Consider the following 17,076-nt stretch of genomic DNA (forward strand, 5'->3'; position numbering starts at 1 on the left):
AAAGGCTTTCCCTGGCATCAAGTCATGTCTGATTCTGGGGGGTGGTGCTCATCTCATTTCTAAGCCGAAAAGCTGGTGTTGTCTGTAGACACCTCCAAGGTCAGGTGACCGGCATAGCTGCATGGAACGCCGTTACCTTCCCACAGAAGCGGTACCTATTGATCTAGTCACATTTGCATGTTTTTGAACTGCTAGACTGGCAGGAGCTGGGGCTAACAACATGAGCTCACCCTGCTCCCCTAATATGAACCAACAATCTTTTGGCCAGTAAGTTCAGCAGCTCAGTGGTTTAACTCACTGTGCTAAGGGGGGGGGGGGCAGAAACAACATAATATATCAATATATTTCTGCCAGCAATCTAGCCATCAGTTTATGCACTAACTGCAACACTAATCTTCAAGGGCATAAAATGCACTGCAGCAATCAAGATGGCAAGTTGGCAGAGTGTGTATTACTTTGGCCTTAGCAAGAAGCAATAAAACCATAACCTAAGATAGTGTTTTAAATATTGCTGCAATTGGCGGCATTTCAAATTCAAAATGCTTCTTATAAATACTTCTTATAAATACTTCTTATTTCTCAATTCATCTTCGTGAGGACAGTGAAGTAAGAGAGTAAGGTTATTTATACTTGCAAGAGAAACGGGTTATTTCTTTTACCTGTGTATATGGCGGAAGTAGTAGAGGAAGTTTCCTTTTGGCTGCTGAAATGGGGGAACATGAGAGAGAAGAAGAAACTCAGATCTCTGCACTGAAGGAAGGACTTTAACTATTTACAACACTGGCTTGACAGGAAGAAGCTGGAGTCTTGTTATCATTGTAGGAAAATGTTTCCTTTGCCTACAGAGAAGGGGCACTGAGGATATGAAAAAACTGGAATCTTGGGAGTGGCTGCAGGGATTCCTCTGTTAGCTTAGCCAGGCTGTGTATGAGCACCTGGAGTCTTATCATCTGGAGTGGAGGTGTTTCTCTAGCTTAGAAAGGTGTAAGTTCTGATGCGTTATGTTTAAAATTTGTGGTAAGCTGAGTAAATACCCCTCCCACACACCCCACAAACTCTCAGTGATTTTCTATGAAAATGGCTCACCCCATTTATATCATTCTCAATTTGTATCGTGCAAATTACATCAAGATTGCTTGTATGTGTACATAACATTAAGGTATAAACTGTTGTGTTTTCAATCATTTACTTTTTTCTCAACTGCCACTCATTTAGGTGGTGTTTTAATTTAAAGCACAAAAGAGAGTGATACATTCACAGCCAGCAGAGGGTCAAAGCACAATTACTTTTATTTTCACTTTGGCAACAATTCTTGCATAATAATCTCTTAACAGAATGTTGCATGAAGTTGTGGCTCAATCATTGTTCCCTTAGTCATTTACTCTTCCAATTATACAGCTTTGTTGCAGTTTTCAATGAGCCAGAGCAGCGTCCTATTTAAGGACTGTTACTATACCACCAACAGAATTGATAAATCTGATTGACAACGTGCTTTGATGCCAACACCTTTACCAAACGCAAATGTCACAGTTTCCGTTAGTCATCTAGATATGTTTAGAAAGCCTTCAGTACAATCAGAGCTGCTTTCAGAGTCGAAATATTTTTCATATTTCCACTGGTGAGGTGCAATTCAGGAGAACTTCCCAGGTTGAGGTGGTGGGCCAAGGAATCCTCCCGCCTGCTTGGTGGCTGCTCGAGAAGGAGCCAGACCCAACAGCTTCTGAATATTCTGGTAAGAAACAGAAACATAAGAATGAGGCTGACAAAGAAACTAAACAAACCCCGATTACCCTCAAATAATTGTTACTCTTTGGTTCTCACTTAACAGGTAAGCGATGTCATTCCACACAAAGCAAAACAGAAAAAATAGATTCAGTACATCTTACAGTAACCATTCAACTATACTTTTTGTGAGAAAATATATTTGACACTGTTGCAGTAAGTCATAGCAAGACTTACTTGTGTGTAAAGAAAAACCTTGTGGTGTTAATTATCTTATACAGCTGGAAAAGTAGGTCAACCAGCAAGATTGAACTACACCCAATGGTGTATAATATTTCTGTAAGGGGTTTTACAGTGTGGGTGTAGGTGGTTGTTGGTGGGTTTGAGTAGTGGAGAGCTGGTGGATGCTGGAGAGCTACTCTGAAGGAGGCTATGGTGAAATAGTATTTATCCAAGGTTTATTTTTGCTCTCTTGTTTGCTGTAAAATGAAGATGCCTTATTTTGTAGCCTATGTAAGTTTTTTGCATTATAGATTTTTGTATGCAAGTTTATATCTCTGCTGAGTAAAGAGTAAAGAGTTTTCTGTTCACTTTTACTCTGGTCTGTGAGTCTTTTGCATTTGGGCTTTGGGCAAAACACGTCGCTGTGTAATAGACACTTACTAACTGATCTTGAATAACTGCTCATGAGTGATGAAACTAATGATATTAAAGCAAATATGCATACGTTTGAAAATATTCTACATTTTCATCTTCTTGAGGCAGGCAGACTGGAAGGCAGGCTTCCTAACAGTGTTTCAGTTGCCGTTGCCCCTGTTCCCAGGCCACATGTGGTAGCAATGGTGGAACCAGGACTTCTGAATTTAAACTAAAGGTAAGTGTACTCAAGCCATGTGCTTATGGGGAGTGGGAACAATTTGCTAGTGCTCCTCCTCCACACGAGTCCATTGATGCAGAAGTATCAGGATATATGTGTGAGTGGGTGTAGCATTTCATTCCATAATTTTGAGCAGATGGAATAAGGTAAAGGAAGACAACAGAAAAGGGGTGCAATTTCAAAATGTTAGATATAATATGAATTAGAATGAATAATGATATACAGTGTTTTCATGTTTCCCAAAGCAGAAACAAAAAGGACTGGGGTGGGGTGGGGTGCAGGAGTGATATAGACATCTACAGGCTTGTTTGCAGTCATTAAAGCTAACACTTTCACCTCGTCGTCCACATTAATAATATGCTGAAGTATCCAAATCAATGGACCGAAAAGCTAACTAAATCCATGCTAACTCCAAAATAGCATCAACTCCCCTCCCACACTATTTTCCCTCTTCAATGGAACTGTCTAAAATTGTGCCCTCAATGTCTTACTTTCAAGAAACACCCTTCCATCATGAACTATCTTCTCTTTCAGTATTCCTGACACCCATTATTTCCCTAAGCCACTGCCTCTTAATCTAAATCTTATCTATGGTGTTGTCGTGAAAATAAAAGAATCTTGGCCTACATATGCTGTTCTGAGCTCAGTGGAGGAAATATGACATAAAGTGACACAAATATCTACCTTAACATTTTGTTCAGTTATGGCATGCATTGTCCATATCTTTGTGAAGCTGTTCAAAACGTCTGGCTCCACACAGTGATTTACTTTTCATAAAACTTAAAATTTTGACTGATTCATTTAAAGTGCATTTTTCTGGCATCATCTTTGTAACCAGAGCTTTTCTATGTGTGCAGCAATGGCACCTGGTGCTATGATTTCCTTAATCCCCCCAAAAGTAAAGCAAAGTAGAAGTGCCTGGAAGTCAGATCTGGAACCTGCCAGGGTAGGACATCTAACAGTATCAGACTCAGGCTGAAATCAGCCTTTGCATTAATATTGTATGTATTTTCCCTAGCATGTCTTCCTGTGTTCTAACCAGTCTTAATCTGTAAGAACATGAGTATCTTTGATGGTTAAACTTGCCAGGGACCATATGGAGATCATAGACACAGAAGTAGAAGAGATATCAAAATCTTGCCCACTGATAATATGGCTGCGTGGTTTTAATTTATACTTACTCCACATAGTGATGACTTTAATTGTTATCTGTTTTGTACTAAATTTTAAACATATTTTATTAAGCTGCTGCTACAATGTTTCTTCAAGTTTTTAATTATATCCTTTGTTCCATCCCATCATGGCATGCTTGTATTTTCAAATATAGTGTGCCCACACCTCTTTTACATGTGTTTTAAGATATATATATATATATATATATATAGAGAGAGAGAGAGAGAGAGAGAGGGGGGAGGGAGGGAGGGAGGAAGGCAAAGCGCCATTGCATTGCCTTATGGTTTATTGACTGTAATAAAGACTGACTGACTGACTGACAGGCCAAATCTGTTTTTGAAAGACAGTATTTTTCATACTAAAACATGACTAACTACTTCCAGAGATATTTTAGAATAGTTAATTCACATTTCAACAGAAGAAGAGTGACCCAGAGGCGATGGTCAGGAGCCAGAGGCCACAAAAAAGCCATGTGAGACCAAAAATGGCTCCAGGTCCACACTTTGCCCATCCCTGATTTTGAGCCAATAGTAAGAATGGAAATAAATAAATATCTACCTCAACCATTAGTTCAGTTATGGAAAAGTTTGAGAAAAATCTGTGAAAGCATTTCATTAATTAGGCAAGTTGTAGAAAGCAGGAAAAAAGTTCTCACGGGGGCAGGATATAAATCTTCTCACCCAGCCCAGATTTTGGTCCATGTTCCAAGACACTTAAAGGCCCTTGAAGACTAGTCTACGCAGCACTTCACACCCTCAACAGGAAGGCAGGAAGAACTCCAAGGCACGACTGACGTGCCACAGGAACACGGAAAATGCACAGAGGAAATTGCTCATTGTAGGAGGTATTTTTAAGGCATGATCAACCTCAGGTCAGAAGAAATGTCCTTGCCAAGGGTCAAAATATTTCCACAACATCAAGGCCAAATAAACCCTGTAAAGTGCTACACCTCTTCATGAATCTAACCAAAACCACGACCGTAAACATGCTTCCTAAAGTGTGAAGCAGTCAAATGTCAGCTTTCCTTCCCAGGCAACATAAAACAAACAAAAGAAAAGCAGTTCTGTTATTTCATTGTCCATCCAGTGTGTTCCCACGACTTCTCCAATCCAAGTTTGGTCGAAAGACGTATTATAGTTTGTACTATCCTACAGCCAGCCTCACAATTACATTATTTCTCATTTGCAGGTAAGTTAAGAGTGCCTTGTTTGCCTCCTTCTTTCTTTAAAGAGGATAAAGAAACTGAGTTTATTTTAAGTCTACTCCTTTGCATTGTTGGAGGGAAAAAACCCTGCTAGCTACAACAGTACAAAATCATGGGGAAGATTATTTTGCTACGACAAAGAGGGTAAAATCTGCTTCCAGATACTTGGACTACCACTCCTGTGTCATTTTTTAGAACACATATTGCAGATAATTATCTGTAGGCTTGCTGGGAACACTTCAACTCATTTTAAATCTAACTTTCTGCTAAATATCTCTTGAATTTCCACCAAAAGACTATCAAAGCACAAGAGATGATACTGCCCACATAGGAAGTTGCAATAATTTACTAGAAAAACGCACAGTCAAGATCACTCTTGACAGGAAAAATCCTTTATGTGATTATCTAAAGTTATAGATGGTCCTGCAGAAGTAAATGGCACAGTTACGATAAAATAATGCACTACTCACCTGTCGAATAGACATAGTACAGAGTATGTAAAGAAAGATGAAGGAACAATCTGTGTAGTCCTCACCCAGAAGATTACGATGAGACAAGCCCTGGATATAGGAAAGTGGTACAAACGGAAGTTTTGCTACTACTCGGCCATCAAATCTGGGGAAAACAAAGAATGCTCCTGGTTAACAAGTGCAGCTCTTTCAGTATCAGGTTTATCTGTAGTAAACTTCATCTGCCTACAACAAACAGCAGCAACCCCACAAACCTGTACTGAACATGTGTGAGCAGCAAAACAGAAAGGAAAGGGGACAGCTTATAAGCCTACCTCATAAGCTCCCTCCCACTCCAACATGTTAAAAAAGCAGAGCTTTATAAGTATGGTCACCAAAAGAGAATGCATAAGGAAATGTATGGATGCTTGAGAAAGAAACAGATACCTTTGGATACATTTTGGAAGAAACTTTCAGAGCTTCGAAAAGTTTATTTAAGCAAGATTTCATTGCACATGTGCATATTGTTTGTTTTGAATAAAAACTACTGAAACAAAAAATATTAGTCTGCAAGTGTGGCTCGGAGCTGAACAGAGCTCACTCAGGTCCAATACAGACTGCCATTGATCAGGCCAGCTAATTCCAACAGAGCAACAGTTTGTACAATATGTAACTTAAGGGACAGACACCTCAGCAGAGTACAAAATCCTCCCCATTCACAGCTGAAGAAATAAATAGACATATAGATAGAAATATAAACAAAAGCATTTTATGATTTGCTGCAAAGAAAGCAAGCTCCATTTAGTTACTAAAGCAAAAGGTGAGAAAACCTATTTCAAATTCCTGTGAGATGAGAACTGCATGAGTAAATTAAGGTTACTTTGGATGTAAATACGAATAGTTAAATTCACGTCTGTGGTACTTTGAAAATTCTAAATGTATTTCTTGTGCCACACAACTATACCCCCCCCCCCCCCCGTGTTGCTCAATTTTAGCAGGTGCTTCTGTTGCAGTAAACTCTTAAATGAGTGTTTTTTCCTGTAGCAACATTAATTCAACAAGCTACAGCTTCCATGTCCAACAAGTGCCAATCCTACTAACAACCAAGATAGTTTGGCAGCATGGCAAGAAACGGATGTTTGTCTCCCTTTGATAGCCCCCCAGTGCTATAGCATTCTACGTGGTTCCTGTCTCCTCTTCTGAGCACAGCTAAAAAGAGAAAAACAAGCAGGAAGTGTTAAAGTGTAGGGCCCCAATGCCTCCGTCACTGTACTGAGTAAAAAAACAACAACTAAAGACAGGAATGTTAACTCGAAAGAAGCAGTGGAAAATCCAAGTCAACTCTTTTTCCTTGATCTCAATAACCTAATCACCAAAATGAAAATGATCACAATGGAAAGTTCATATGAAATCCCATTTCTCCAGCATGGCTAACAAACCCCATTTTGCTCACCCAGCATTTGAGAGAAAAAGTGGGATAAAAATATAAATAAAATCAACAACAACAATAATAACATGGGGGAAAGTATATATAAATCTAAAAAGAAATAATTTTCAAAAAGTTATCAAAACATCAGACCTGCTTGTGACTTTTAGTCTACCCTGTCCATACAGTGAGGACTACCAAGGTTGCAAGAACTGGGAATTACACAGAGACTTCCAATCAACACTGAAAACTGAGGTTTTCCACCCTTTCAGAATTAAGGAGAAATGCTGAAGCTGTTTTACAGTCATCTGAATCATATTTACTAGGAAATTCTCTAAAACCTATAGTGATATATGCCAAAAATATCCTATACAAGCTATAATCCTTAACAACCACAAAGCATCCTAAGCTATTTGGTAACAATTCCCAGCCGTCCCAGGCTTTCTAAGTTACAAAGCTAAAAAACAGAACCCTAGGAGACAGTTAAGGGGGTCAGGACTCATAATTGATTCAATACCCACGTTATGTATCTTTTTCAGTGATGATCCAATTAACTTTTCCTTCTTGCTGGCAATATTCTGTCCACAATAAGATTTCATGTTTGCAACCAAGAAGCAATATCCACAGCAATTTCTGTTTATCTAGATATTATTTTCATAAAGAAAGTAAAAGAGCTGAAAATAGTGAAAGTCCCCATATTAGAAGTTCATGGAAAAGGGAATGACAATGGTAGTAGATTGTCAAGTTGCTCCTCCATAAGAGACTAGGATCACAATAACTTTCAGGAGATGATAAATACAGTTTTCAGACATAGTGGTTACTTGAAAAAAGGAAGGAAGGAAGGAAGGAAGGAAGGAAGGAAGGAAGGAAGGGCTCAACTGTCTTTAAAAACTGAGAGGTACCAACTTACATAGAATTGAACATTCCCATCAGAGCAGTGAAGCAAAACCCAATTGCAAACATAGACTTCATGCGAACCTGCAAGTGAAAGAACAAATGAGCTTATTAACGTTTGAGAAATGGGGAGATTAATGTGGCACAAAAATTGTGGGGAAAAGATGGTGTCTTCAACATGTTTGCTACTGTTAAATCTAGAGTCTGTAGTCTGCATATATGCACTTTTTGAGCCATATCATCTAGCAATGGTTCCCAACCTTTGGGTCTCCAGGCATTTTGGACTTCAACTCCCAGTAATCCCAGCCATCTTACTAGCTGTTAGAAACTGTGGGAGCCAAAGTCCAAAACACCTGAAGGTCGGGAATCACTGATAAGGCCAACAGAAAGACACAGTTGAAAACAATGTCCCTTAAACATGTCTAGCAGGCATGTAGCCTGGGGGGGGGGGCTTGGGGGGCTTCAGCCCCCCCCCCCTCCAAATTCTCCGTGAGAAGGCCTTACTGGTACATTATTTAAACTGTTATGTTTATTCATATCATGATATGATCACCATGCTCAATATATCCCAAATGCAGGTAGGTATTGGGATAACGATACAAAAGGTTTGCTAAGGTAGACCCTCTTTCACTCAGACTCAGCCCCCCCCCCCCAATCAAACTCAGCTCCCCCCGAAACAAAATCCTGGCTACGAGCCTGATGTCTAGTGAAAGACACCATAAAAAAGCACAGCTCTAGAGCAGCCTTACCATAGCAAATTCACTTTGTCCCTTTTCTTTTCCTCTGCTCTAGACCCAAAAGGGGTGGCTTTTTTTTTAGTATAAACCCTCAATTATTTTAAGTTGGATAATGAAGGGTATGTGTGTCAAGTTTTGTCCAGATCAAACCATGTAGGAGCCTTTGCAATACAAACAAACAAACAAACCAATAAACATGTATATATACTCTGATTTTTATACATAGATTTATTCAGTACATAATGTTTCCTTACCATTGAAAGATCCCGGTTGTTATTCTTCAGTTTCTCTTCCTGCCTCTCTGCAAAACAGTGAGAAAATGCTTACTATGTGTTACAAAGTAAAGGACTCATTTCCAACAATGCTACAAGAAAGAAACTCTAAGAAGAAACTCTGTAGCAGGAAAAGGAGACTTGAACTATTTCCTAGTATAACAGAAAGGTATATTGGAGGCTGAGGCAGTCAGTCCAATGCAAGATTTCCAACTATACCTTATATCAGGCATGGGCAAACTTTGGCCCTCCAGGTGTTTTGGACTTCAACTCACACAATTCCTAACAGACAAAGTTTGCCCAGGCCTGGGTTATATGACCAGAGAAGACTACAATCTCCTCCTCTTCAAACGCTTAGTGCACAGTGTTGTGCATCTTCTCTCCCAATGAAGCTTAAAATTGGTTGCCCAAAATAAATTACACAATTTACACGATGACAATAATCTTGATACAAAGATTAACTTCAAGTTGTAGGGACTTTATTGGTACTAATCACATTTATTGTTACAGTAATATTTTGTTTAAAAAAACAATGTTTAAAATGTTTTTTTAATTTTAGAAGACCAGTTTAAATAGCTAAATTTACCCACTAACCTTTAGAGCAGGAATATAATTTTTCAATATACACAAAATGAATACTTCCTATTTATGAAAAAATATGACTCCTCAGAAAAACACACACTTCCACATACATCAGATCCCAGTATTACCTATTTTCTTTTTCTGCTGCCGGCCAGCTGATTCTGTTATTGTTTCCTTCTTTTTTTCCACTGCAGGGATAAGAAAACATAGTGAGTTCTTTTCATAAAGAAAGCACCCTGCCTCTTTCTTTCTGCCTCTTAAGACTTGAAAAAGCATTTACAGAAAAATCAGAACAAACAGGATACATGAGTGATAAAATATCCAGTTTTGAAAAAAAAACATTGTTTTTAGATCAGTATCAAGAAGGATCAAGTGTACTGCAACATGTTTCATGTAGCCAACTTTGCTTTTCTGTCCACAGTCTTATAGAAAGGTATCTGTCAACAACTCTAATCCAGGGTTTCTTAGCCAGAGTCCCCTGAAAAACTAGAGTTCAACAACGTCACCAAAAATTCTGTAAGAGATTGTGATTTAAAAAAAGAAAATAAATGTTCTTTGAGCTCCAGAGATAATAACTATGTAAGGTTCCCTGAGATCTGAAAATTATTGCCCTCAAGATAAAAAGGGCAAGAAAGGCTTCTCTAGTCCATTAAATGGTATGCCACATGATAGACTGTCAAGATTTTTTAAGCAGCACAAGGCTTTTTGTGCAGAACTATCAATAAATGGATAACACTGTCCTTCTCGCTGCCACACAAATACATGGCAAAAATCCAGTGGGTTATCTTCATTCAGGCATTTTTCTCATCCTAAGTTTTTCATTAAGAATCAACGTCTATTTTTTTGCCACATAATTATATGCTGGATGTGTAAAGGCTTTCTGAAACAGAGCATTAATGCTTATTTTCAAACTATACCTAAAACCAAGATATACAAGAGCTTAATTTGTTGCTTGCTCTCTGGAGAAGCTTAAGAACATCTTCAAAGTTATCAGGGGAGAATGTCAGCCAAGTAGATCTGATGTTCCAGAATATACTTCAGCAAGTACTATAGACTGCCCTCAACATATCCAAATTGTCAGCTTGCAGCTTGCAGCATAGCATTGAGTCAATGCAGTGAATTAGCTGGACAAAAAACAACTAGGAATTGATTTTGATGGCAGAATGCATATTGCAAGCTATAATGGAAAAAAATATGCTTAGAAAATATTTTGTCAACTTCCTGATGATTGGCATGTCCCATGATAATCAATGGCTTTTTGATAAACTGTCTAATGAAACCTGGGTGGTCTGGTTGGTGCAGAGGAACACTGCCTACCTTCACATGCAGGAAAGGTTTTCAATGCATACAAATTTTTGACTGAATCACAATGTGAAACTGCAAGGTGACAGTGAAGGACACAGACATAAAGTCAAAGTTGAATCAGGATATTTCCTATGTTTATGTATTAAGCTGAACCGGCTAATTCTTGTTTACCAGTCAGAATATTTTGACCTTTACTGAATGCAATTTCTTTTCTTATTTACCTAAAATACGCCTTGTTCTTCATCATGATACCAAGGGAATTTTACAAAATCAAAATTTTAAAATCTCATGGATCACAGAAGGTTTCCTTTAACTTCCTGGACATCTTATGGAGAGATTCTGTGCTCACAAAAGCCTCAGAGAAGCCAGGCACATGGGCATTAGCCACATTTTTCAGTACAGACTTCCTGACAAGATGGAAAAGCTAGCTGGATCTATTTTTGCCTTCAAAATGCATGTATACAGCACAACTTGCTGATTAAAACTCTCACTTTTGTCAAAATATATTCAAGTGATCAGGAAAAGCCACTGTACTATTATAAGAAAAAATAGTATTAGTTGTGGCCTGAAGCATAATCGTTTTGAGTGTGTTCAGTTGGAAAAAGAATTTGGCTAACACCTGAACAGAATTTTGTCAAACACAAAATCACAGAGTTGGAAGAGACCACGAGCATCAGACGATTCAATCCCCTGCCATGACAGATGGCCATACAGCCCGCTTAAAAACCTCTAATGAAGAAGACCTGATCACTTTCCAAGGTGGCATATTCCACAGTCAAATGCATATAGAGATCCCCCCTCCATGTACACCAGCAACTGGTGTTTGTAAAGCTTCCCATTTTCAATCTAATGCATAGCCATGAGGTCTGCATGCACTAATGATCTTATCATCTATAGCAAATATTATAGCTATTGTCCAGAATCTCAGTATCCTTCGGAGAAGACCAGCTCTATAATAACATTAATAACAATAATAAGCTTTATTTATACCCTGCCCCCTCTCCCTGAAGGGATTTGGGCAGCTTACAACACAACAAACGAATACAATAAATGACATTAAAAATAATGACATATCAATTAACAAGAAACAAAATAACAAAATAATGTAAGTATAAATAGATGAACAATTTTAAAACTAAGAAACCCTATAAAAACAATATATCATGCATTTTATCAATCCATTCCTATGATTCCCATGATCCTCTACTGCGTTGTTGCATTTTGTTGTAATACTTACACTTTTTGCTCTGCTTTTCCACTTCTGCTTTCAACCGCTTATACTTGTCTGTTCTATAGACCAACACCCACGTTATACCTGAAACAATGAGGGTATATAATCAAGGCACAGATAACACACACACACACCTCTCAAATGAGCAACCTGCCCTCCAAGCACTGGGTTATTGTATGCTGTAGAATTAATGTAGTTTTATGCCACTTCAGCTGCCATGTCTCTTTAGCTTTCTCTGACAAAGAGTGCTGGTGCCTTATCTATCTATCTGTCTACCTACCTATGTAGAATCATAGAGTAAGAGTTGGAGGAGACCACATGGGCCTTCTAATCCAACCTCCTGTCATGCAGGAAAAGCACAATCAAAGTATTCCTGACAGTATTCCTCTGCTTAAAAGTTTCCAAGGAAGCAGCTTCCAAGGCAGAAAGTTCCACGGTTGAGCAGCTCATATGGATAGGAAATTCTTCCTAATGTTCAGGTGGAATCTCCTTTCCTGTAATTTGAACCCACTGCTTCCAAGTCCTAGTTTCAAGGGCAGCAGAAAACAAACCACCTCCCTCTTCCTTATGGCACCCTTTCACATATTTATACATGGCTATCATGTCTCCTCTCAGCCTTCTCTTCTAGAGGCTAAACATGCCCAGTTCTTTAAGATGCTCCTCATATGAAATGGTCTCCAGACCTTTGATCATTTTAGTTGTCCTACTGGACACCTTCCAGCTTGTCAATATATCTTTTGAACTGTGGTGCCCAGAATTGGACACAGTATTCCAGATGAGGTCTAACCAAAGCCGAATAAAAGAGGCACCATGACTTCCCTCGATTTCAACACTATACTCCTTTTAATGCAGCTTAAAATCTCACTGGCTTTTTAAGCTGCTGCATCACACTGTTGGCTCATGTTCAACTTGTTATCCCTGAAGCCTCTCAAGATCTTTTTCAAATCACTACCGGGCTCAATTCAAAGTGCTGGTTTTGGCCTATAAAACCCTAAAGGGTTCTGGTCCGACTTACCTGTCTGAACGCATCTCCCTTTATGAGCCTACAAGAGCTTTAAGATTGGATGGAGAGGCTATATGGCCATGTTCTAGAGGCATTCTCTCCAGGACGGGACAAAGAACTCTTGTCTGTTGGAGCTAGGTGTGAATGTTTCAACTGACTACCTTGATTAGCATATGATGGCCGGATGAGGAAACACAACATACAAACTATCTAGAGACTCACCAAGAAAATCCAACAAATGCTACATTCAGCAAAGAACAAGAGGGATCCTCTCACACCTAGCACCAAGAGACAAGAGTTCTTTGTCCCACCCTGGTCATTACACAGATATATAAACTCATTTTCCTAGTTCCAACAGACCTCACTACCTCTGAGGATGCTTGCCATAGATGCAGGTGAAATGTCAGGAGAGAATGCCTCTAGAATGTGGCCATATAGCCTGAAAAAACCCACAACAACCCCGTAATTCCGGCCATGAAAGCCTTCGACAATACATTCATTTTGCTTGTTCTGGCTCAGCTCTCTGATCTGTAAAGGTCAGATAGATTTTTTTATTTATTTACTGTATTTGTATACAGTATTATTTATTTATTTATTTACAGCATTTATATTCCGCCCTTCTCACCCTGCAGGGGACTCGGGGCAGATTACAATGTACACATATATGGCAAACATTCAATGCCAATTAGACATACAACGTACATAGACATACACAGAGGCTATTTAACTTTTTCTGGCCGCCAGGGGAGCTGTCGCTTTCATTGTCCATCTGCGACACTGATGAAGTACTTCTGCATTCTCTGCATGCTTTGCTGGAGTGCTTTTTGCTGGAGTCTTTTTATGGCCTCATAAATTAGTTAATTAGCCTCCCCACAGATAGGTGATACCTAATTTTCCTACTTGACAGATGCAACTGTCTTTCGGGTTGCAAAGGTTGACAACAAGCTACACAAAATTGGCCAGAAGCTCACTCCGACTCGGGCTGGCTTCGAACTCATGACTTTCTGGTCAGATTGATCTTAATGCAGCTGACACTGATACCGCCTTTCTCAGCCTAGATGGCATAGATAGATAGATAAGTCAAAGCATGTGTGTGCGTTTGTTTATTCGTTTGTACCATAAAGGCTGTTGCTAGGTGAAGTGGCCCTTTGATGTCACTGGATTGGCTGTTGCTAAGTAATGTGGCCCTCTGTCACTTCACCTGATGTCACAAAGGGTCCGGTCGCTATGAGTCCTCACAGGGAGAAAGGCAAGGAATAAATACAGCTAATTATTATTATTAATAATAATATTAATAAAGGCCATGTATGTCTGTGGGGAAGGGGGAATGAAAGAAGGAAGGATAGAAAAAAAGGGAAAGAAAGTAATGGAGAAGGAAGAAAGGGAAAAGGGGGGAAAGGAGGGAAGAAGGGAAAAGGAATGGAAAGAAAGGGGAGGAGGTTGAAGGGGAGAAAAAGAAAAGAAGAGGCAGAAAGAAAGGGAAAGGAAAGCAAGGAGGGAAAGGGGAAAAGTAGGGAAGAAAAGAAAGAAAGAAAGAAAGAAAGAAAGAAAGAAGAGAGGGAGAGTGAAGGCATATGAAGGAAATGAAGGGCTAGAAGGCATGATCATCAAGTTTGCAGACGACACCAAATCGGGAGGGATAGCCAATACTCCAGAGGACAGGGTTCAAAACGATCTTGACAGAATAGAGAGATGGGCCAAAACTAACAAAATGAAGTTCAACGGGGACAAATGCAAGATACTCCACTTAGGCAGGAAAAACAAATTGTAAGGTTACAGAATGGGGGTCGCCTGGCTCGAGAGCAGTACGTGTGAAAAAGATCTTGGAGTCCTCATGTACAGCAAGTTAAACATGAGCCAACAATGTGATGTGGGGGCAAAAAAAGCCAATAGGATTTTGGCCTGCATCAATAGGAGCATAGTGTCTAGATCTAGGGAAGTAACGCTACCCATCTATTCCGCTTTGGTTAGACCACACCTGGAATATTGTGTCCAATTCTGGGCACCACAATTCAAGAGAGATATTGTCAAGCTAGAATGTGTCCAGAGGAGGGCGACTAAAATGATCAAGCGTCTGGAGAACAAGCCCTATGAGGAGCGGCTTAAGGAGCTGGGCATGTTTAGCCTGAAGAAGAGAAGGATGAGAGGAGATATGATAGACATGTATAAATATGTGAGAAGAAGTCATAAGGAGGAAGGAGCAAACTTGTTTTCTGCTTCTTTGGAGACTAGGATGCAGAACAATGGCTTCAAACTACAAGAGAGGAGATTCCATCTTAACATGAGGAAGAACTTCCTGACTGTAAGAGCCGTTCAGCAGCGGAACTCTCTGCCCCGGAGTGTGGTTGGGACTCCTTCTTTGGAAGCTTTTAAACAGAGGCTGGATGGCTATCTGTCAGGGGTGATTTGAATGCAATATTCCTGCTTCTTGGCAGGGGGTTGGACTGGATGGCCCATGAGGTCTCTTCCAACTCTTTGATTCTATGATTCTATGAAATTGAGGAGGGAAAGAAACACAGAGAGTTACCTGAGTGTTGCCATGGAGACATTGTCAGGTAGGTACTCTCAGAGCTGGAGAAGGGAGAAAATAGGCAGGCAGCGCCCCCCCCCCTTAAAAAAAAGCCTGAGCAACGTTGCATATATATGCTAATCAACTCTAAATCTCAGGACTGTATAGTACTAAGCTATAGCAGTTGGAGTGCTGTCGAACTGCATTAATTCCACCGCAAAGACATACCCTTTGCCCCCTGAGTGAGGCACAACCGGGCTGTCCTTCAACTTAGGCCACGAGGACTCCCCTCGCGCTCACCTTCAGCCAGCAACGCCGTGCACACCGAGATGAAAACAATGAGGACGGTGTCTGCAAACATGGTGCTCATTTTGGGACCCGGTCGAATGCAGCGCCTCCCCGGAAGTTAGGCCCCGACCGGAAGTTGGGGGACAGCAGGCGCAGAGGCACGCGCGTCCCAGCGCCCGAGTTCCGCTTTCAGCTCCCTCCCCCCCTCTCTCCATTAGGATATTGTGGGTGATGTGTAGTTTTTCAGTATAAATTTAATAGAATTACAGCTGTTGTATCCATGATACAAACATTTGGTTTGTATTTTTTGTATTTGTATATGTATTTTTGTAGTTTTGTGTGTGTGTGTATATATATATATATATATATATATAGACACACACACACACACTAGTTTGGGGACCCAGCAGTGCCCGGGTTATTTGAGATAGGCATTGTTTGTCTGTGCTGCAGTTTTAGTTTAGATCCAATGTCTGGTGGGTTTAATGGGTGTGAGTGAACTACAACTCCCATATGCAAGTCCCATCGTCCATGGTCCATCCTCCTCCAAACTGCACCAGCATGTAGGGTGGATCATGGGGACTCTGTGTGTCAAGTTTGGTCTTGATCAGTCATTGGTGTGGTTATCAGTGGTCTTGGGAAGTGAATGAAGGTACTGTGAGTCCTATCATCCATGGTCAATCCTCCTCCAAACGGTACCAGGATGTAGAGTGGGTCATGAGGGCTCTGTGCACCAAGTTTGGTCTTGATCAGTTATTGAATGAGGGTTGCAGTGGTCTTGGGAAGTGAGTGAAGGTACTGCAATTCCCATCATCCGTAGTCCATCCAACAAATGCTACGTTCAGCAAAGGACAAGAGGGATCCTCTCACTTCTGCAGGAGTCTACCGTGTACCATGCAGCTGTGGACAAGTCTACATAAGGACCACCAAACGCAGCATTGCCCAAACACAAATCAAGGAACATGAAAGGCATTGCAGACTACTTCAACCAGAGAAGTCAGCCATAGCAGAGCACCTAATGAACCAACCTGGACACAGCATATTATTTGGGAACACAGAAATGCTGGACCATTCTAACAACCACCATGTCAGACTACACAGAGAAGCCATTGAAATCCACAAGCATGTGGACAATTTCAACAGAAAGGAGGAAACCATGAAAATGAACAAAATCAGGCTACCAGTATTAAAAAAAAATCTAAAATTAAAACAGCAAAACAGCAGAAAGGAAACAAAGCAAGGACATCTAATCACCTCTCAACAAAAGATTGCTCCAGGCACTTCCAGGCTATCAAATGCTAATCAAGTTGGTCAGTTGAAACATTCACACCTAGCTCCAGCAGACAAGAGTCCTTTGTCCCACCCTGGTCTTTCCACAGATATATAAACCCATTTTCCTAGTTC

The 17,076-nt window shown here is 40.2% G+C and overlaps 1 protein-coding gene across 1 annotated transcript; it reads right to left on the bottom strand.

Annotated features, from left to right (window-relative positions):
- Window positions 1-1,266: 1,266 nt before the first annotated feature.
- Window positions 1,267-15,813, bottom strand: TMCO1 (transmembrane and coiled-coil domains 1). Its single transcript, XM_060774304.2, has 7 exons — window positions 15,685-15,813; window positions 11,879-11,956; window positions 9,465-9,524; window positions 8,737-8,783; window positions 7,762-7,829; window positions 5,447-5,591; window positions 1,267-1,729 (listed from the first exon to the last, which is right to left on the bottom strand). The coding sequence occupies exons 1-7, from the start codon at window positions 15,752-15,754 to the stop codon at window positions 1,631-1,633; spliced, it is 567 nt and encodes a 188-aa protein (XP_060630287.1). The 5' UTR covers window positions 15,755-15,813; the 3' UTR covers window positions 1,267-1,630.
- Between the last annotated feature and the right edge of the window lie 1,263 nt (window positions 15,814-17,076).

This window comes from Anolis sagrei, chromosome 4 (genome assembly GCF_037176765.1).
Source record: "Anolis sagrei isolate rAnoSag1 chromosome 4, rAnoSag1.mat, whole genome shotgun sequence".
Lineage (NCBI taxonomy): Eukaryota > Metazoa > Chordata > Lepidosauria > Squamata > Dactyloidae > Anolis > Anolis sagrei.

Coding starts and splice junctions, on each gene's coding strand:
- TMCO1 (XM_060774304.2), bottom strand. CDS start 15,754: ATGAGCACCATGTTTGCAGACACCGTCCTCATTGTTTTCATCTCGGTG. Junction 9,525..11,878: donor GGAAAAGCAGAGCAAAAAGT/GTAAGTATTACA, acceptor TTATCCCTGCAG/TGGAAAAAAAGAAGGAAACA. Junction 1,730..5,446: donor GTACTATGTCTATTCGACAG/GTGAGTAGTGCA, acceptor GTTTCTTACCAG/AATATTCAGAAGCTGTTGGG.